Source organism: Fistularia commersonii, chromosome 4 (assembly GCF_037954325.1).
Source record: "Fistularia commersonii isolate RoL2024-O1a breed Wild chromosome 4, RoL_Fcom_v1.0, whole genome shotgun sequence".
Taxonomy (NCBI): domain Eukaryota; kingdom Metazoa; phylum Chordata; class Actinopteri; order Syngnathiformes; family Fistulariidae; genus Fistularia; species Fistularia commersonii.
The window spans coordinates 6,684,350-6,707,274 of NC_141287.1; the positions used below are offsets into that span (position 1 = coordinate 6,684,350).

The 22,925-nt window shown below is 39.9% G+C and overlaps 1 protein-coding gene across 1 annotated transcript in view; it reads right to left on the reverse strand.

Moving 5' to 3' along the window:
* Positions 1-22,925, reverse strand: part of itgbl1 (integrin, beta-like 1) — a 52,915-nt gene that overhangs the window by 9,277 nt on the left and 20,713 nt on the right. The window contains exons 5-9 of the mRNA XM_086144941.1: positions 21,735-21,857; positions 19,942-20,082; positions 18,661-18,801; positions 17,320-17,466; positions 4,270-4,386 (exon numbers count right to left, since the gene is read on the reverse strand). Coding sequence (XP_086001067.1) covers positions 4,270-4,386; positions 17,320-17,466; positions 18,661-18,801; positions 19,942-20,082; positions 21,735-21,857 — 669 coding nt within the window. The remainder of the gene's footprint in view (positions 1-4,269; positions 4,387-17,319; positions 17,467-18,660; positions 18,802-19,941; positions 20,083-21,734; positions 21,858-22,925) is intronic.

Below are 22,925 nucleotides of genomic sequence, written 5' to 3' on the forward strand. Positions count from 1 at the left end.
GATTTGGCGCTATATAAACGACATCTGATATAACTTGACTAAATGGATTGGACAGATACGATTGTATGTTTTTTTCACCAGATTTTCTATAAGAATGGCTATAATTTGATTCTCATCAGTTGTTGGTAGATTGATACAAAAACCTCTTGCTTTTCCATACGTTCACACTTCATACAGAAGAGAAGAATTAGTGTTCAGTATATTGAGTAAACCCTAGCCTGTGTGGAATAACTATCCCCAGTAAAGCATTATTCTCCTCCAGAAAACACACCAATGGCGGCTGCCTTCCCTCGCTCTTGATCTCCAGAACACCTCAATTCCTGGTGCTGTCTGTTTTTATCTGTCAGTGCTCGAGGTGCAGAGTGGGGGGAGGGTGTAGAGGGTGGAAGCTGGGTGTGAGGTTAGAAATGAAAGTTAGCTGCATCTATGGCAGGCCATGCATGGCAGCATCAATCAGCCTGCCTGGGAGAGCAGTTAATTGCTTTGGATGAACAGCAACCAAGCCTTCATTCAATTAGCCTGCACCTGCTTTTCACAGAGCTCGGTGTGGGAGCCGGGCTGTGGAAGGACGGCGATGCTGAATGCAGAGTTGAAAGGACAGCGAGCCACAAAATAATTCAAATAAAACATTTTTCTGCTTTTTCAATACCATTGAGAGCATTTTGATATGAACTGAAAAGCTTTTGAGATGATTGCAGCTGATATGTACCTCTGGAAGTCTTAAGGATAATGGAGTTTTTGTTTGATAATATTATACCTCAAGATTATCCTAGAGTTGGATTTTATGCAGTTTCATGGAAAAAAAAAAGCAAAGTGAGAAATTCATTCACATTAAAGTTTGGACGAATTACCCAATGGTAGTGGTCAAGTGGAGCACAAACTGGGGATCGTGTGATTGCACTTGTTATCCCGTATGGTTTAAGGGGAGTAACATTTCATAAATCACATTATATAGAGAAAAAAATGAATGTGAAGTTTTAAGCTCACATAATACATGCAGACAACCTTGTGGGACTGCATTCTATTGCATACTGGCAAAGGTACCACACAGGTCTATTAAAGCCCAGTATGTTTACTGCTTTTACACAACGTTTGGCACCTTCAAAGCAATGTGTAACACTAATTTATCCAGAATTCCATTTTTAAAGAAATACAGTGGGGAGGAAGAGCCCAGTTGGCTCATCTACATTGCTTTCACAACCCAAGTCTCGAAGCCCAGTTCCGATTTGTTTCTCGCATCCAACATTTTTTGACAGCCTGCTCGCGTTTTGTTTCGCTTGCGGACCCATTTCCCACATCTACGTTTGCCTGCACAGTTAAAGGACAAGACGTAAGAAGGAAGTAAATGAGCTGGGAAGATACCAGAAGTGAACAAATATTCAGGCAACATAAGGAATGTAGAAATGACTCAATTACAAGGTGAAATCCTGCAATCTGTTGGAGCCCACATTGAAAGAATATCTGATCTGCATGGTTGAGTGACAGACATATTGATATGTAATATATTCAGACCAAATTTAAAGCCACATACAGCCACATGCTGTTTTGTAAGATTAGCAATATGCAGAATGCAGTAGATTCAGATGTAAAAAGATGACCCATGTGTTTCCTTTCAAAGCTGGAAGGGAAAAGTGGAGTCATCTTTTCAATTCATTGCCACTTTGGAAAAAACCATGAGTGCACACATACAAACAAACAAGTCCCAAAAAACAAAACTGTATTTTTGTATTTCATCCTCCAAGGATGACTTTCTTCCGGCAAGAAAACACTTTAAGTGCAGAGCCAGTGAATGGCCAGCCCTATTACAGCGATTAACTACAATTCTGCTGTTATATCTGAAGGCAGGGAAAACAGGTGAAATATCCTGGGAAATGTGGTACGTGGGAGGGTGAGGAAAGCAGAGAGGGTGCAAAACAGCAATGAATTTAGATAAATCCACCGCTGTGGATGCCAGCAGATGCACCTCCAGAGACAGATGGCAGGTTGACAGGTGAGGGAAGATATTTGGCCCCTTTGGAAAATACGGGAGCAGAGAGAGTCTGTCATGGGCGAACAGCCAGCTGGGACAGCCGTCCGTACATCGGCTGTCTCCCTCTGTTCCGGGGAACTCCAGATATACTCCTAAAGCATGGAGGTAATAGAGTCACCCTGTGGTAATAGCAGCGTGTAGCGGTAGGACAACGGTTGCATCGGGCCAAAAGGTGGGGTCACTTCATCACCCGCAGCTTCTTACAGGCATGTTCAGGAATCCTGTTATTTTTTCAGTGTAATTACTATAGTGCATCATCTCATGTTGCATTTCTTGATTCATGTTAACAAATGAAGGTAAGCCTTTCTGATACAAACTTTGCTGATATAAATGTTTTTGAAAAGGTCTTTGAAAAGGTTACTGTTACCCATGAGGCGTCAGGCTGGATCGTCAGTGATACACACCAATCTTACATTTGGACGAACATAATAACTGGTTTCCAAATCACAGTTATGCTGGTAAGATGTGTCTATTTTGGGAAAGGCTGGATCTGACTCGTCAGTTGATAAGATGACCTCAAGCTGTACTTGCAGGGATAGAGTGGTATATAGTCTGTTAGCATTTTTTTAAACTGTATACTATCGATTTAATGTCTAGTCATGCAGGGTGGCTTAGAACTTAACTATTAACATTATGCATCCCATCTGTGTCATTATATTCAGTTTTCCCTACTAGCTGCATCTTATTTTCTGCTCTTTAGGTATATGTGTCCATGTGAGTGCTTTTTTGTGTGTGGTTCTACCCAGAAGCCTCAGGAAGACTAGTGTCGTGATGTCCCAGCACACAATAAGTCCCTGTAATCCACATAAATACTGCATTTCCCTTTTAGCAAAAGAAATTGCCCTCAAATGGTGCAATGCACCACTGATCCAACATGACAACACCAGCAAAAATAACATTAAGATGTAACTTTTCAGAGTACAACAAAATGCCTCCCTTGTTTTTTTGCATTGAGGAAGAGAAGCTGCATGCAAATAGTTTTTTTTCCCGTTTATCCCTTGGGAGCTGGAAACCTTTGTATAAGCATGTTGAACCACTTTCTGAGTCTTAACTAAAGACAAAAAAACAACTTCTCCATCCAGAGGAGAATTTAGGCCAGATCTCCACCTTTGCCATTGCTGTGCAAATGTTTGCGAGTTGTGCAAAGGAACACAAGTTTCAAAACTTAACATGCTTAACAATTAATCATGTTTTTTATTTATTTATTTATTTGCTTAACTTTATTTTAATTTTTTTATTTATTTTTACGTATTTGTCCACCTCTGAAGACAGGCATGGGGGCAGTTGGATTTATATCAGACTTACAAAAACCCAGGAAATACCTCAACATAAAATATAACAGTAAAATAAAACAGTAAAATTGCTACAAAGTACCAAATAAGTTCAGTGTGCACACTTCATGTAGAAAAGGACAACTGCAAATAAAGACGAAAAAAATACGTAACAGTAAATAATTCACATTCACCACCTACCCAACTTGTAATCTCATGACATCTTTCATTCTTCCTTGGTTTCCTTCTGACAGCAGCAGCTTAAACTATCAGTGTCACTTGATTTGCTGATGTTGTTATATGATGTGGACACATTATATTGCCTGTGTTTTAACGGCTTAAGCGAAAAACGCACTTTACAAAACATACAGCTCAAACACAGCCCGGAGCTGAATTGACTCTACTGATATGCAACTCATTATGCACAGTTTTCTTTGGCGAGTTTGTGCACTACCTGTACATGTAAATTGATATTTATATTTATATAGGGTCTGATCATATAGATCAGGGAATGTAGAGTTGTGGTTGTTCTACTGAAGAGTCAGGAGGTTTCTGGGCCATCGACAACTTTTCAGGATAAATTTACATGTGTGATGTTGAAAGAGCTGGACTTTATTCTTTCTTCTTAATCTCTATAAATGGTGATTGCTGCAAAATATTCAGATTAAATTAAAATAGACATGGCCTTGACATATTCTAACTTATCTGCTTTTCTTCCTGCGCAGAGAACCATATCTTATACAGTGGCAGATCTATGGATTTCACTCAAACTCAAAAGCAAGGCTAAAGGCAAACACAATGCAACTACAGAGCAAAGCTGTTAGCAAGAGATGTTCCAGCGCAAGTGTTTTTCCCACAGTTTTTCTCTCCTACTTACATATTGTCTATATCTAAGCCGTGCACGTCAACATGTTTGTATCTGCTCCTCATCCAGCCTGCACTGAAGTTGCAGTGTGCGTGCATATTCACCTCCGCAGACCTCTCCAGCGACGTCCTCGCACTGACGGTCATCACACTCACAGTTCTTGCCATGAACGCGACTGTCCCCCGGTGGGTGGCAGGTACACTGTCCACACTGGCACTGACCTATGAGGGGAAAAAAAGGGGATTTTTCTACCTTTTATTGAGTGTCGTGGCTATTCCGTACAGTTGCTCAAGTTCAGGGAGTTTTAATCGAATAGATTGGTAGATCAATAGCATAACTGTATTCACTGAGGAACCATGAAAATTAAAAACTGAAATATTTGGATAATGTACAATATGTTACTACCTAAGCATCAACATATTCTAAAGAGAAATCTGAAATACAAACTTAATATCTAATTGGGTGGATGGATAGACTGACGGATGGATGACCCAAACTAATTGTAAAATATTTTTAAATAAGGTTATTATGTTGCGCTGCAGAATTGGTTTCACCCGATTGTTTTTGCCACTACCACTAGCAGGCATTAAAGAGCCCATTATTTATAGTCTTAAAACCTAATGAATAGAGGAGAACTAATTATGTGAAATCTCCAATGGGGGACAAAGGTTGTGACGGGCCTGGCTAACATGCATGTCAGAAAGGCATGTATTTTCTTTCTCCAGCTAAAGCAGAGGGGCTGCTTTCTGGAGCAGCTGCAGCAGCTGGCTGCAAATTAAAGCAAACATCATTCCCTTCTAATTAGATTTAAGATTTTTACATTTCTTAGACCAAACCTTGTCCTCAGTGTACATCACGCACCTCAAGATGTTGCTATCACCCTTCAATCAGTCGTAGTTGCCAGTTAGGAAGGCCACAGAGGAATTCACCAAGGGAGTCTTCTGACTAATGTAGAAGCTCATTAGAACATCATCTTTTATTCTGAGCTGGATGTCAGCAGCAAACTTGCTCATTGATCATTTTACCAGGGACTTTGGCGATTGATCAGTTATTGGCAAACTGCACATTCTTTTAGAAAAGTGTTTCTTTTCACTACATTGGTCATTTCTTTGTTTCTGGCACCTATTAAACCTTACAATTAAATTATGAATACAGAGACGAGGGCTTTAATAGGGCTACTAAATGAGCAAATTGCCAACAATATTAAAGCTAATTGACCGAAAATTTATGATCAAAAAACACTGTTTGGACTGCACTTTACATGAAGATGCTTTGAATTAGTCTTAATCATCAGCCTGTTAAAGTGATATACACAACCATGGACTTATAAATAACTGGTTAGCCCATCTAATCTAATATTACCTCATCTCATCTTATCTCATCTTATCTTATCTTACCTTACGATTCTTTGCTACTATAGGCTCTTCCCTCATTGGGTTGCCAAATAAAGGACTCATGATCCAAGATAATTTTAAATCCACCTCTTAAGATGTATCCACATAATAACAGTCTAAATAACAGTCTTGATGGAAATCTCTGGTGAAGGCTTTATTAATCATGATAAATATTGCTGCATTCATAACATAAATGATGCTTTTATTATGCGTCTATGAACAGCTTTAAGAAACTCAAAAGGTAATTAGAATCCTTAACCAGTAATTGAGTTGATATGTTGAGTATCTTTTGAGTGCTCATTTATTGCATACTTTAGGGGATTCAATACTTTTTTTCAACCTTATTGATAAATTGTTAATTTGTAAGAATTTCAAGTCCTTTTTTGGACCTATTACCTGATAATGATACAATGCATATGACCATTATTAGCTTATGAATATTTGTGTGATATATGACCTCTGCTTTTGTGGAAGAAAAAAAATTCCATTATTTTTTCAAATGCTCCAATTATGAGATGTTTTGGAGGAATGAGTGCCCCTGTTTAGCAGTATGGGGTTTCCCTGGCGGAGATGACAAACTTCATTTCGCTCTTTAACTCACTTTCTCTCTCCTCTCCATCCCTCTATTTTTATTGAGCTGAGCATGTCCTTTTTACAAAGTCATTATTCATTCTGAGTGTTTTTCTCTCTCTGTAGCTCTGTGGGGTACATTTCGTGTTAAGTGCCAATAAATAACACATAAAACATGTATAGCATGTCTTCTTTTATCATGTTGTGGCTCAGTGAGTGGAATGGTGCGATAAATAGTACAGAAAATAAATTTTCGCTGCAGCTCCTCAGCTGTCAATATCATCTAACAACCTGTTTGTGTCACATCATCTTCCCTTTTATGGACACACAAACACATTGCCAATTTTTCACAGCCCCATTTTTTATATCTACTTATAGTCATTTTCAGCAGAAACAATAATAATTCAAATCCATTGTCACCTTGTAATTTTGATATTCGCTTTAAAGTGGAATTCATAACTGATTCTCACTTTCAACTTGAACAGAGAGTCTTGGACAGATAAATTTTGTCAAGTGAATTATAATTTATCCTTTATTAATCCCCATGAGGTAATTTATTCTCTGCAATTAACCCATCATGGATGGATTGGGTTCTAACAGCACATTTCACTGCAAACTGAGGAAATAGAGAAATTAAAGATGCCAAAGGCAATTATTCACATCACTGTGGAAGCGAATTTTCATCTGAAACACTTTGTGTTGTAACTTGCAAAGCCTGAAGTTGACAAATCGATAATAAAACATGACAATCAACATGCATGAAACATGCAAGAAAACAGTGGTTTATAGGTTAAAATTAAAATTAGCTTGAAATTCACACATTCACACTTTTTTAGACTGGAAAGGGAAGCTCGACTTCTCTTTTAATATGCTGCCCCCTCTTGGCTCAAAGTTGCGAGAATGATGCTCCTCAAAAGTCACAAATGTGAACTTTGAGTCGAGGGTTCGGCCCAAAGTGATTCTGCTGTGGTGAGCAAACAGACGTGTCCCCACAACACGAGAAAAACTCGGCCTCGATCGCGCTGTCAAACAGCCTCCCTTCTTGCTTCAGCACCATCTGCTCCAGGGACTCAGTTACCCTGGCAACCGCTGATGTCATAACATCCTTGCCTTATCGATTATCTCTGTGCTCGTCAAACCGTCCGCACGAAGCCTGTGTGTTTGTGTGCGGGTTCATGTGTCATTTGTCATTCAGTCCAAGGTGAAGAGCAGCTTAATTATATAGTAGCGTCGCTAACTCCAATGGAGAAAATTTGGGCTCGGTTTTCACGGTGGTGGGCACAGACGCTTCAACATTCTTTGGCTGGATGGCTGGATGGCTGGGTGAGGGAGTGGCGAATAATTTTAGCAAGCAGAAGAAGGAGCTCAGCCGTGGTGAAGAATAGAATTTAAAAGGGAGATGAAAAGAGGATGAATGGAGCACACACACATTTAGATATATATATATATATATGTATATGTATGTATGTATATAATGCAGCCTAAGGGGGGGCACAGGCCAGTGTTTCTCTGAGCCGATCCCAAGCCCGGATAAATGCAAAGGGTTGCATCTGGTAGGGCATCCAGTTTGAAACTTGTGCCAAAACTGTCAGGGTCTCACACCTGGTTTCAATTCGTAATCGGCGCCAGCTGCAGCAGCGGCTGCTAATCAAGATCCCTATAAAGGGCAGCGGCACGCTTCCCCTGGCGCCGGGGGATTGTGGTTGCCCAACAACCCTGAACACTGTGGGTCCCCATGACCCCTGTCACGACCGGACCTAGCCGTGGTTCCTGGACTTCCCCTTTGCTATGTTTATCCCCACAACGCCTGTCAGGACTGGGACCCCCTGGTGGACCACCTGACCCTGCGAGAGCCCCCTCTGGACCTTCGGACCCTGACCCCACCAGACCCCGAGTGCAGACTGGGACCCCCTGGTGGACCACCGGACCCCGACCCTGCGAGAGCCCCCTTTGGACCCTGACCCTGTGAGACCCCCTGGTGGACCACCGGACCCCGACCCTGCGAGAGCCCCCTTTGGACCCTGACCCTGTGAGACCCCCTGGTGGACCACCGGATCTTGACCCCGTCCGAGATCCTGCCTGGGGCCCTTCCCGCCACCCTGCCCGGGGCCTGTCCTGGTGAGACCCAGCCTTGTGCGACTCTATCTCGGGGCCAGGGAATTGCCAGCGACACCCTGCCTACCTAAATAAAGCGCTTCAACCCTGATTTCAGCCTTGAGGGTGTGGTTCCCTGCCCGAGTCCGCCCCCATGACAAATGTGGGAATCGAACCTAAGAATCTCATACCGGATTGGTCGAGGCCTGGGCTTAACTGCCATTGGTGCCAATAACCTACAGGGTACCGGTGGAAATTGGGCTACTGTGGGTTGAAGGAGAGGAGGAAGATGTGTTCTGAAGCAGAGAGAGGAACGGCAAGAGTCTGGGACTGAGTAGGGAGTTTGTATAGTGGGACGATAACAGGTAAAGGACAGAGAAGTCAATGAAGGAAGGTGGATATACTGTGTGTCCAGGAGACCAGGTAGAAAGGCAGTAAGGCTAGAAGCTTTGAAGCAGGTTTCAAGTTGCACTATCATGGCACTGACAGGTAGAGAAATGGAGTAGGAGTCATCTTGAAGGAGTGAGTTAGGAATGTTCGGAAGGTGACAAGACTCAAATATACCTATGAGTCTGAAATTGGAAATTGAAGGTGTGATGCTTAAGTTCTGGAATGAGCTAGATGATGTGATTCAGAATATCCCCAGAGATGAGAGAGTGGTAATTGGTGTAGACTTCAATGGGCCTGTTAGTGCTGGCAGTAGAGGTGATGAAGAATTGATTGGCAGGTTTGGTATTGAGGATAGAAAGTGTTGGAAGTTGAAAAGGGAGGAGTGTTGTATGGTTTTCAAGCAGGAGTTGAGAAAGGCACCAGGTGGTCAGGGAAATCTTCCAGATAACTGGAAAACTAGGAGAGAGGTAGGTGAGTACTCTGTGTGTCGCCTGGAAGGCAGTATTTGCTCTGAGAACGCTAAATGCTAATTCTAGATCTAGAAAAAGCATATGACAGGGTGCTGAGAGAGGAACTCTGGTATTGTATGAGGAAGTCTGGAGTGGCAGAGAAGAGTGATAGACTGGAGCACAAAATGTATGCTAGCTGTGAGACAGTGGCGAGGTGTGCTGTAGGTGTAACAGAGAAGTTCAAGGTAGAGGTGGGACTTCATCAGGGATTCCTCTGAGCTCCTTATTGTTTGCAGTGACAATGGACAGGGCGACAGACGAGGTAAGACAGGAATCTCCATGGACCATGATGTTTGCAGATGACATTGTTATCTTTAGTGAAAGGGAACAGGTTGAGGAAAATTTAAAGAGGTGGAGGTATGCTCTGGAAAGGAGAGGAATGAAGATGAGTTGCAGCAAGACAGGATATATGTGTGTGAGTGAGAAGAATCTGGGTGGAATGGTGATGCTACAGGGAGTGTAGATCAAGATCAAGATGATTTCAAGTAAACAGTCCAGTGCAATGGAAACAACACGTTAAATGTTTTGGAGAGAAGGTCAGAGAAGCCAGACTGATGGTCCTCTGGTCATGCTCAGAGGAGGGATAGTCTTCTCGAGGAAGACCAAAGAGAAGATTTATGGACGTTGTGAGAGGAAATGAAGGTATCTGGTGTGTGAGAGGAGGATACAGAGAAAAGGGTTAGATGGAGAAAGCTGATTCGCTGTGGTGACCCATGAAGGGAAAAGCCGAAAAGAAAATTATATACATCCACAAAGACACAAATACAAGTATACATATACACAAACATATACATACGCATATATGGATGTACATCTATATACATATATATATATATACACATACATATATATGTATGTGTATATGTATAATTTTTAAATGTATAATTTTCCTTATATTTTTGCATATTTGAATTCAGTCAAAATGTAAATCCTTTAGTAGGGTGATGATGTTGCCAGATATTGTAATGCAAAAAAAACTTTTTGTTCATATTACACGCTAACAGGAGGATTAGCTCAATATTACAATTTAACCATTTGCTTATGGCCACTTTTCTCAGTTTTGCTGAAATGGTCTGAAATAACAGCATTTCAGACAATTATATGAATGTAAAGATTAGTTAAGAATTAAATACTTTATTTACAAAATCCATGACCAATGTACTCTGAATCTGAAGTGTTCACATTACTTATAACACCAGAGGATGTGCATTATTGTTGCCCAACACTCATGGATTTCATTCAGTAATGTGTTCAGTATTTACAGTCTCCTCTTTTCTGGCTAGACAATATCAGTTGCACAGAAAGTCATGTATCTATAGTTCTGCGTATATGTAGGGATTATGAAACAATTCATGTTATTACTTTTCCGCAATACATATATTTATTTTTACTGATGTCTTGTTTTTTCCACAGTTGATTCAACAAGAAGGCTCTGCTTCATCCGATGTGTTTGCAGGCTTTGCTATTTTCATTCCTGCAATTTCTCCGTCTCAACCCTCGTGGTCAACACTGAAAAGACTCAACGATAATATGACCGGATTTCTGTGCCGTATCCCTCGTAATGAAGACCAACTTTACTGTTTCAAATGAATCTTGTAGAGATGGAAATAATTTGTTCGTTATTATTGAGAAACTGATGTGCATAAAAAGTAGGCACCTTATTCAAAATTAATCGGTTATTAGTTCAGTTCACAGCGTAGTGAATCTATCAGCTCTTATCAGGTTGGTGAGCATTAAGCTCTAACAATCATTTGTTCCAGCATGGACACATTGTAGTCTTTACACTGTGACATTATTTAATTTTATTTCTCCATGTTCTCACATATAGAGACTTCAGTACCAATTAATGTAAAGCTAAGAAATCAGTCCACAGTGCATCTAGACTCTCTGAGACAATGAATATGGATGATAGTTTTGTGTAACTACTGTCTAAAATCACATTTATTTTTTATTTTTTTGCAAAACATGTACAAAGATGATGCGTTGTTTAATACTTAAATAGGTCCTTCTGCTTTCAAATATGCTTGGAGATATTAAACATTTACCACAAACAATAGCTTGGCTCACAGCAGGTTAAATGTTATAAAGAAAAGTGGGTCAATTTCACATATTGTTCCCCCAAACAATCAGACATCATATCCAAGTAAAGTCAACACTTCTTATCAAGTGAAGATGGCTTGTTTACTGTTATTTGCAGCCCTTAAGCAAGACCTTCTAATTCAGAAGGTTTTTTCTATTTTCTTATTTCAACTCTTTGAGATAGATCTACAGTTTTTAGGGATTCATCCTCGTGCACAAGCAGGGTCCGCCTCACAGCGGCTGGAAGCATTTTGGAGTCATAGAATCACATCCCATCAATGTTCTCTCCTGGCCATTTTGTTGGGGTCAAAAGAAAGGCATACATGTGACTTTGTTTCTCATACGTATTTGATAGAACAAACCACTGGATCAAAATAATTCCAAATGGATTCACCATGAAAAGGCGATCACACAATGTTGAAGGCCAACTTTTTCAGAAAGCATTGAAAGGAATCCCAAGAGTCAGCGAAAAAAGATGATGAAAGCAGGTGTTTCCTTCAGGAAATACCACAAGACAGTGAACGTGCCTCCACCTCTCAGGAAGAACAGCGCTAAAGCTGCTGGCTCAAATTTCAAGGCTGCTCTGCTCAAACTGCCATCTGGACCAGCCGCAGTCATTCATGCTGAAGCGATTTTCTACATCTGTCTCCTCGAGTCTTTCTTTCCCTCACAGCTCCCTTTTATGCTCCCTTTCTTGTCTCGCCATTGAAGGCATTGCAGCCGCAGTGAAGTGTGTTACAATCACCTGCTTCAAGATGGTACGGTCACACTCCAGACACTAAACTGTAGGGGCATCCTCATAGAATGCAAACACATACACACACACACACACACACACAATGGAAAAAGCAATTCTTTTATTATGTGATCAGAACCATTCAGATATCAAGTATACGTTTTGTAACTCTGTATCTCGGTATTTGAATACAGAGCTGCATGGTGCTCCAGAGAGACACAAATCAAATTTTGCTCTATTCATTGAATAATTATGAGTTGTTTTTTTTCATTTATTTAGCTCGAATCTGCAGAGATTATGAGTAAAGATACAGCTGTATAATTATGGCGTTATGGACCATGTTTAGATGGGGGTCACAGAAAATGAATGTGCGCTTAACTGACAAAAGAAAAAAATATTTATCACAGTATTAATAAGCCGCAGCCTTAATTTCTCACACGGATACAAGCATACATTAATTGAAACTGATGAAACCTACTATAGATATAGTGCAGACATTATGAATGAATATTTCAATTATTAGAATCAAATATATATGCAAATTGTACACATTTACAACAAAGTCAAAGACTAAAACTTGAGCCATTTTCCAGCCATATGTTATTCTAATGTACAGTTCCAGCAGCCTCATATCTGTATCACTGTATCAGATTGGGTCAAAATGTACCTATATTTATACACAAAAGAACATGCGACACACACACACACACACACACACACACACACACACACACACACACACACACACACACCAAAAAAGGAATGGGTTGGATGGAATGTTGTATTGTAAAGGGTAAATTAAAGTTCCAATTTGTTCAAGATAATTTAAAGGTGCTGCTTGGGCAGTTGAAGCTAATTAACTTTCCCATCACATGTTAGTCTTTACTGTTTCAATATGCGTTTCCATATGTGTATGCGCTTGTGTGCATGTGTGTGTGTGTGTGTGTGTGTGCATGTGTGTGTTTGGGGGGGGGGAAGGGGGCTGCAATCCCCTGTCTGTTGGTGGATTGGTTTAAGACGTAACTATCAATGGTCTGTTAATGAGACGGCACATATTGGAACAGACAAGATATTGGCTATACATTCTGTGCATTGAACAAGGGTAAAAGATGTGTATGACACCCTTACTTATAAGGTACCTCAATGGCTTCTGCTTTTAAATACTGTGGACTAAAATCCACACGTGCTTTATTTCTTGGTGAAACAGTGGAGCGGCTGAAAGGCTGTGAAATCCCCAGCGACGATCCCCACAATCAAATGAAACAGAGAATCAATGCTTAACATTAACCTATGATAAATCCACATAAACACAACACCAGCACCAAGTCCATTGCAAAGATAAATTGCAACAAAACATTTAGAAAGCACTGAGTTGGATTTTCTGGTTGTGGTTTTATGGTCATTTGCAGGGATCCCTTTTAGTATTGCCAATCAAGCAATGGCAATTTATGTTCGCAAAAAAGGCTGCGGGAGAATTCCCTTTAACAAGGTTCAATGGAGCACTGAGCCTCTGTTCCAGTGTGAAATACAAGAACCACACTGTCCTCATGGTCTCTCTGTGGTTACTCTGCAGAGCCACAACACAACTTACCTTATTAATGATACACAAGACGCTTTTGAACAATACAACCTGCATTTTCCACTAATTACCTCGGCAGAACCATTTAGTATATTACTGGAAATACACCATCATTCCAACTCAAGTTATGGACCTTTTCGTTACCTCGGTGTTTGCTTCAGATTCACAGGCTGCAAATTGGAGTTTCAGAAAGAACCCATACTCACTTCCGATGCCTCAACTGTCTGACGAAATAAAATACTTCCCTTCCCTGCAACAAACCTGGAGTGTCATGCCTACATCAACATCTTTATCTTTTTCTAAATGAAAGCGAAGTTTGTATTATCCACATATTTCAGTTGTAAATGAGATATCGTGTTCCTCCACTAATGCTGTACCTGAAACGAGACGCTTCTCTAGGTGTGTCTAAAAAATTAATCTCCTGGTTTGTCAAAAAATTAATGTGTTTTCTGCTCTATAAGGCGCACTTAAAAGCCTTTAATCTTCTCAAAAACCGACAGTGCAGCTAATAATCCGGTGCGCCTTGTATATGGATCAATATTGAGCAACAAGGGGTCTTGCAACTGTGGGAAGCAGCTGCTGACTCCATTTTCTCCCACAGAAGAAGTAGCTGCAGTATTTGCTTTGAGAATGCTAATAGAGAAGTACAGAGAAGGCCAGAGGGAGCTGGATTGTGTTTTGTAGACCTAGAAAAAGCATATGACAGAGTGCTGAGAAAGGAACTCTGGTATTGTGTGAGGAAGTCTGGAGTGGCAGAGAAGTATGTTAAACTGGTGCAGGACATTCATGGTAGCTGTGAGACAGTGGTACGGAGTGCTTTTGGAGTAACAGAAAAGTTCAAGGTGGAGGTGGGACTCCATCAGGGATTCCTCTGAGCCCCTTTTTGATAGACAGACTGACTTATGAGGTTAGACAGGAATCTCCATGGACCATGATGTTTGAAGACGACATTGTGATCTGTAGTGAGAGCGGAAATAGGTAGAGGAAAATCTGGAGAGGTGGGGGTATGCTCTGGAAAGGAGAGGAATGACAGTTAGTTACAGTAAGACAGAATATGTGTGTGTGAATGAGAGGAACTTGAGTGCAACGGTGAGGCTATAGGGAGTGGAGATCAAGAAGTTGGAGGATTTCAGGTACTTGGAGATAAAAGTCCAGAGCAACAGAGAGTGTGGAAAAGAGGTGAAGAGATGGGTCCAAGCAGGTTGGAATGGGTGGAGAAAAGTGTCAAGGCTATTATGCGGTAGAAAGATATCAGCCGAAATGAAAGGAAAGGCATACAAGACAGTGGTGACACCAGCAATGCTGTATGGACTAGAAACTGTTCCAGTGCCGAGAAGACAGGAGGCAGGAGGTCGCAGAGATGAAGATGTTGAGGTTCTCTTTGGGAGTGACCAGGATGGATAGGATCAGGAATGAGTCTGTCAGAGAAACAACACATGTTAGATATTTTGGAGAGAAGGTCAGAGAAGCCAGACTGAGATGGTTCGGTCATGTACAAAGGAGGGATAGTGAATGTATCGGTAGAAGGATTCTGGAATTGCAGCTCCCAGGCAGGAGGTCTAGTAGTGAGAGAGGATATGAAAGTTTTTGGTGTGAGAGGGGACGATACAGAGAATGGGGTTAGATGGAGAAAGTTGATGCGCTGTGGGCACCCCTGAAGGGAAAAGCCGAAAGAAGAAGAAGGAGAAGAAGTAGCGCAAGGTGCATGCTGGGATATATGACTGCGCGAAGCGGGAATTTTGATTTCTCTTCGTGCGTGTGTGCGTGTCGCCGAAGTAGCAGCGGTAAAAAATGGTAAAGGGGAATTCCAGTTCTACACCACTTGTGTGTGTGTTTAGACCCCAAAATGGCACCTTTCAAGAGATACGCTTACGACGCAAAGTTTAAACTCAAGGCGATCAGTAACGCAGTTGAACACGGAGCAGCAGCGAGAGAATTCAACATTAACGAATCAATGGTGCGGAAGTGGAGGAAGCAATAAGATGACCTGCGTCAAGTAAAGGAGACCAAAACTTAGTCCCCTCGGAACTAAGCGAGATGGCCACAGTTTGGAGGACAAACTCGAGCAGTGGGTTGTTGAACAGAGAGCTGCAAAGTACAGGCGTCTATACAGTCACTATTCGAATACAGTAAGAAGTTATGTTGCTAGCTAGCGACTTTCGTTTTATGAAACGTTTTGAACTGTGGCAAATGGAGTTGGAAATATAGTGTTTGAACGAAGGCGGCGCAAATACCGGTAAGAGCTACCGGGTACTTACGGTACCGTAATGTGAATGTACTAACTTGTTTTTGGAGTGACGAACGTTGTTTCTATTCTATCAATATAGTTTGACTGACTTATCTGATTGTTTTTTGACATTCCTTTAAGCACAGTTCCATTTAGTGGATGCTTAACACAACCCAGGCCACTACTGTAGCTTCTATTATATGCGCCTTATAATGCGGTGCGCTTTATATATGATTTTTTTTTAAATAGGCCATTTATTGAAGGTGCGCCTAAAGGGGTGACTAATGCGTTGGTATGTAAAGTTTCATATTTCCTCAGGCGGTTGACGCATTAGGAGTGAGGATGTGTTGTCTGGAAATGTCTTCTATAATCTACCAAAACCCGCTTGTGTCTCTGGGAGCAATAAACAATCCCATTTCTTTGTGTTGTCATTGAACATCATCGATTGTGAAGAGAAGAAGTTGAATTTAAAAAATATATCTGTAAATAATAGTTGTTATTTGTATTTACATTTGCTATCATTTGAAGTAAAAAATAAGAAAGATGAAAAAGAAATGTCCTGGATATATGAGGGCAAGCCAAAGTGACAGAGAGGGTTGATATAGTGTTGGGGACACTAACTGAATGTCTCAGTTACAAGATCAAATAATTTGTGATAATTCTAAAAGTTTCTAAAAAAAAATGCAACAATACTAGAGATAAACAAATCTTTTCAGTGACAATGACATTATGTGAGATAGTGGTCCTTGTGCTGTGTGTGTCACCGCAGTGAAAAGAGTGATGCAATCATTTGTAGCAGCAACTCTGAGTCTAATTAATTTGTCAGTTTTCCTTTTTTTCTGTCCTTTTTTGATTATATCTGTCTCCATCTTTTATTTTATTCATATCATCCCCTTTCAGATGCTGTGTTGCTCCGTGTCCTACGCACATACATTATGCAGGGAAAATGGATGCAAAATGCACCCTCCAAATCCTTCTTATCAAGCAGCTCATATATCAGTAAGAGCAACAGATCATTTAATCCTTTTAATTTTGTTGTTTGTTTTAGTGTCATTCATTTGTCTCTTTATTAATTAATTGTTTTCAGACCGCAATTAACACTGGCATTTCTGACCAATGCCTGGAATGACTCATCAACATAGCTTTACAAAGGGTGAGTGATTTGTTTCCCTTTTTTGGAGCTGGAAAGGCTATAGCTGTGATTTGAAATTTTAATAAAAGGCTTGTGTGTCATTTGCAATTATAACAGTGCTTTTAATGGTCTCCCTTGCTTTCATGGGAAAAAATGCTTTGGCATTACTTGACAAGTAACAACTGGCCTGTGGGTTTTCATTCTTGCATCTAAATAAACAAATAGATGCATGTGGTTGTTGCCTTTACTACATGAAGTGATAAAAGTTAATTTCATTGTTTATGCATCTAGGTGCTTTCGGATCATTTGGCTTAAACTATATTCCCAACCACAACATGACATTCAAGAAATATGAAACATCTTGCTTTGTCTTATGTAACCATGGAAGTCTATGTCTGAAATTAGACAGACATTACGGTCAGCTTAAGCTGAAAGATCATTTACCTCGTCCGAAGCAAGGCAGTTTGGATGTTCCTCGACATTTCCGCAGACTACTTTCCAGAGATAGGGAACAAGACAGTGGGTGTTCACACTTCTTTCCAGCCCAATCATCCTTACAGTCGCACCTGCCACAGTTGCACTGCCCATGTCCTGTAAGGAGGGGAGAGGTGAGCTAAATCAGAGTGGAGGTTGCGTACATGATTAGACGAATATAGAAAGTTTAGTTGAAGGGAATGGGAATCAGCAGTGCAGTGATCGAAGCAGGCCGGTAGGGTGGGAAGATGATGGAGGGGAGATCAAAGAAGATGATCAAACTACAATATAGTAAAATAAAGCTTTAACAAATTAAGTGTCCTGATCGGAAAGCCTTCCATTATTTGGCTTTTTAAACTGCTCGAAATCCAACATTTCAAACAAATCCACACTAGCGACTGCATATTAATAAGAGGAGTTGATTCACATCTTTTTTTTCCTGCAAAGGGGTCTGAATTCTCATGTGTGAGGGTCTCAGTGTCAGATTGGGACAAATGTATCTAAGCATCGCGAGACAGGAAAAAAAATCCTATCTGTGATTATTGCACAAGGCAATGTCTGTCAAAGTACTGACAACAGCCCTGCTTAGCAGATCACATGATCAAAATTCATGTTGAAGATGATAACATGGAAATGTTTTTCAGATTCTCTCTTTCAAGTTTCTCATATTCTCACATGAAATCACCCCCTTTATTTTCTCATCCTTTACCAGATTGTTAAATGACCAATGTGTTAGCAATTATATTGTTTTATACAGATTTTTTGGGGGACGTTTTGAGTCTCGAATTTATTGAAACTAGTTAGTTTAGTTAGATACTACATAGTTTCATGGTGCCTGCAAGTGTATCAACTGACACCTGATGTTTTCTTCTCTTCCATTCTCTATTTTCTTCTGCGTCATCTTGTGAAACATTGCTGCCTGTTATATCAGGTGTACATAAACCTTCAACTTGGATCTCTGTCCAAGTGTAGGAGAAAGCCAGCATTGCCAGACCAGCCAGAGAGGGTGCTAACCTGAAAATGAAGACAAATAAATAGCTCACACTGCTAAGCTCCGTTTTCCAGAGACATTTATTTGAAGGACCGCTGGTGTTTCAGTAAGCACCAGAGAGCCTTCAAGTTATTTAAGCTTCCAGACAGATGTGCTTTAAATAAATATAAGGGAACCTGAGCGCTGATCTGTACACGATTCATCTTCATACAGTCATTTATAACTTTTGAAAAACAATTTTGGTGAAAAAATATTGATAAAATGTTGCACGGGCCATTCATTTAAGTCTAAGAAGTGAGAGCAGGCGACAGTATGCTGACCTGAGCAGAAGTCATCTGTATAACGGTCATAGGTTGCATGGCAGTTCCTCTCGTCGCACTCGCAGGTGTCTCCATGTATGTCTCCCCAGTCACCAGAAGGATCTACATCATAGCAGTTACACTCCCCACACACGCAAGTCCCTAGAGAACCATAAAAATGCATACTTTGTTTATTTAGGCAAAGTACCACATTAAATGAAAAAATAGAAGTTTTGTATACATTTACAAATCATGTTACTTGAAATAATTTTCCTGAACTTTATTCTACATAGTATTTTATTTAAATGGCTGAGTCAACATTTATTTTTATTTCATTTTATTTTATTATTAGTATTTTATTTAAATGTATTCTATTTTGTTTTACTTCATACTTTCCCTTTACTTCACGAAATGGAACGATTCTTCTTCTCCGATTTGAAATCATATACTGTAAGTCAGAGACAACCCATATTCAGTAAATCCTGTGTCCAACCATGTTCATTACATACATTTTTTTGCCATCATTTACATGATCTTACTCTGATGGATTGCAAAATGCTGCAAAACTAAATTTTATACTAAATGAATTAAGGTTACTTAATGAAGTCTAGTACTAACTAGCATTCACTTCATCATCATCATTCTTCCTCAGGTGTCCCTGCATGAACTTCAAGAGGACAATGATCCAGTGACAATGAATGCAGTCAATGGTTGTTCATGTTATGTCAGTGCTTCTCTCTGCATTGTGACCTGATCCATTTAGCCCATAATTCAGCCCTTTACCACTTAGTCGGCCTCAGTTAAGGATGCTGTTATTAATTTCTAGAAAGCTTTGTGGAAATCCCACAGGATCGCTTTAGCGAGGATTTGAGAGCTTTTGCAGTGACTGTGTTCACCATACTCTGATGATCTCTTATTAAAAAAACAGACGGTGAAAACTGACAAACAAACGAACCAACCAACTACAACATAGATCTTTTTAAAACTATGGGAAATATACACAGAAAACAAGCCAGAAATATAATTATACAATACTTGATAACCATAATTGTTTTTGCAATATATTGTAGAATAATGATAATGAGAAAAACTGGTTCCAGCGTGTCTCTACTTCAGGGGTAGGCTCCTGGAAAAATACTCTTTCTACATATGTCATTTTTTTATCTTCAATATAATGAATAGAGAAACAGTGTCGTACATAAATGCAGCCTTATTGAATAATGATAACATTAAAATTAAGATAATTGTCCCACACAGTTAGGGCTGCACATTGTCTTCTGGCTACGAAGTGGGTAAACAGACCTCTGTTGCTACAGATTTTGCCATCTGGAGATGTGCATCTCCGTTTGCTTTCCCATGGGCTGATGTCACACTGGAATTCACACTTGTCTCCATGCCAACCAGCAGCACAGTAACAGTTTCCACAGTAACATTGGCCATGTCCTGGAAACAGATCAGAAGGTACATGCAACAACCGATTAGTTGACTGTTTTGGGTTGACAGTGACAGGTTTCCATGAAACTGGCCATTTGCCAGTGAAGAGAATATTTCTCCATGTCCAAATCAGAAACCTGTATAAAATGTTTTAAAATGCTTTAAAAAAGTAAGAGTAACTTTTCTCATAAAATATTCCTACACAATGCAACAGTCGTAAGTACCTGCAACCCCCCCCCCCCCCCCCCCCCCGCAAATCTTACAGATATGAGAGCCTGATGTGAAGTGATGTGCATTTTGAAAAACTTGTCTTTGCTTGACTGGAATCTAACTGCATCATGAATCCTTTTAGAAAGAAACACAGGTCCGTTGAATTTTGAGATATTTTGCTGAGATTTTTCAGGTTTTATCATTTTCATTTTATTGTCTTTAAACTTTGGCTTATTACCGTATATCTCATTACCATATTTTCTTTTTTCAAAGGGAAGCCTGAGAACGGCAATATAGTTCACTATCAGCAATAGAAATAACAAAATCACAGGAGTTGAAATCATGCATGGTGATCAAAAGAGTCACACAATTACTAATTTCAAGATACATTACCATTTTTGACATGTACGAGGAGGGGGGGTAGATTTTGGATCTGCTATAGGGACAAATCTCCTCACGGATAAATAAAGTGTCTCTGATACAACATCTTAGACTGAGCTGTCTAAGGTGCTGTGTTCAGGTCGCCGTCTCCCCTGGAAGCGTGATTTCAAATCCCACTTCTGACAAAAACATCTTTGGTGCGGCTCATGTGGTTAGAACAGTGATTTTAGAGGCACATGTTTCTGCTTTGATTGCTGCGCTCCCCCTAGCTTGTCAAAGTGTTGTTTAGCAAGGCAATCCTCGCCTGTCACTGCTATAAACTTCTATCTGCTGCTCAGGGTTCATCAATGATAGGTTAAAAGCAATGGTCAAATTTCTCCAATGTTGTGCTATGTTTAGAAGTGAATGTGTGTTTCTCTCTTAACTTGAGCTATGAGCTTGTATTTAAATTGTTAATGGTCGAGGGATAGGCTTGGCTGATGAAGATGCAGAATATCATTGGCTTTATCTTCTCTGCATTTCAATGAGGTCAAGTTAATGGAGTGATAAAGTGAAATGATCCAATTTAGACATGTCAGTGTCTCTCCTTGAGGGACAGGTTACTGAATAATATAATCTGACGACCATTGCTGTAATTACTATGAATTTTTATATTATTAATTTGTAAAGTGAACAGCAAAGAACCAAGGATAGAACCTTGTGCTACCCCATTTCTAAGACTGAGCCTCAGCAGTCCATCTTGATATTGTAGTGGTGTCGAGTAAGTGCATGTGTGTTTTGACAGCGAGTGTTGCTTAAAATATGTAAACATAAAAATAGGATTTTAATGCTTGGTAAATATTTGATTGGCACATCTTTAAGATTAATAAGAGGATGGAGTACTATTTTTTGTCCCAAGCTAAGCAATAATATTAATTAGCTGAGTATAAATTGATTTATTGAAATCATACTGAAACTGTAGACAAAAGGTGGTGTCAGTCTTTTATGTGGAAGAGCAATGTCAAAGCTACAAGTGAACCCATATTGTTTAGTTTATATTTTTCCGGGGACAGTGAGGTTCTGAGGCATACCTCCACACACCTCGCCAGTGTCCTCTTCCAGACATTCACTATCGTCGCACTCACAGAAACGCCCTGTCACCAGGCCCCTGTTGTCGTTATTGTCACACATGCAGCTGCCACAGTGGCACGTGCCTGTAAAGGATATCATTTTCAGCAATACATTGAACCTTATTATGCTAATGGTTGTGTTTGGGTGCATCACAGTGTGATGTTGAGTGTACATCTGGAGTTAATATGTTGTGAGGCACTTTGAAAAAAAAGAATCCTGCTGATTTACTGAATTCTTTGCTTTCTCTTGTCCAGAGGTTTTAATTGTGAACATTCTTTAATGTCTCCCAGCTATTTGAATAAGTCCCAACGTCCTCAAATGGGTTATTTTCTAGGTGGAAGCATTGCAGCTTTGTTCAGTTGTTCATTTCATTCAAGATTTACATTCATAATCATACATTCAACAATAAAAGATCTTAAAAAAAAGCTCAAACTGTGCTAATAAATATTTGCATCTTGTCAGTCTCTGTATTTGGATCAGCCGGAGAGTAATACAAATTGTTTTCAAGCTGATTAGGCTCTTTTTTTGCAATGAATACAAGGCAAAATAGTCTCTAAATATGAGATACAGAGGTTTTGGTTGAGGAGGTTTGTGTGTGAGAGTGTCTCACACAATGCTCTCAGTGGACACAAGACTTGACAGCTACATGGTGTGAATAAATTTACATTAATCGTCAAAGAGGCCAAACACTGTACGGTGCATGGTCTCACACACACAGACAGACACACACAGGCATATTTATCCTTAACGTAGCTGGAGGCAAAGCAGGCCAGAGGAGAGGTTAAATGTGAGGTCAGTCAGTGTTTGGTGATTACAGCCATTTTGCCCTCCCGGTTTTAATCTTCAGGGGACCAAAACATGATGACTTCTCTACAAATATAATCACACAATGCTTATCCATTCGTGAAAAGTGTAAATGTGTAACACTGTTAAAATAAAAGACCTCCAAGCAATGTTTAGAAATGTAGTACATAATTTCTGTGCCATTTTTTTCTGTTTTTTGTCTTAAGAAATACTCTATCAGGGGTCATTGGTTGTAATCACATATGGTTACATATAGTAGAAAATGATATGTGGAAATCAGAAATGATATATATGAATTAAAAAAAAGTACTACACTAAGGTTTGAATGATTTTGAATAAAGTTAATT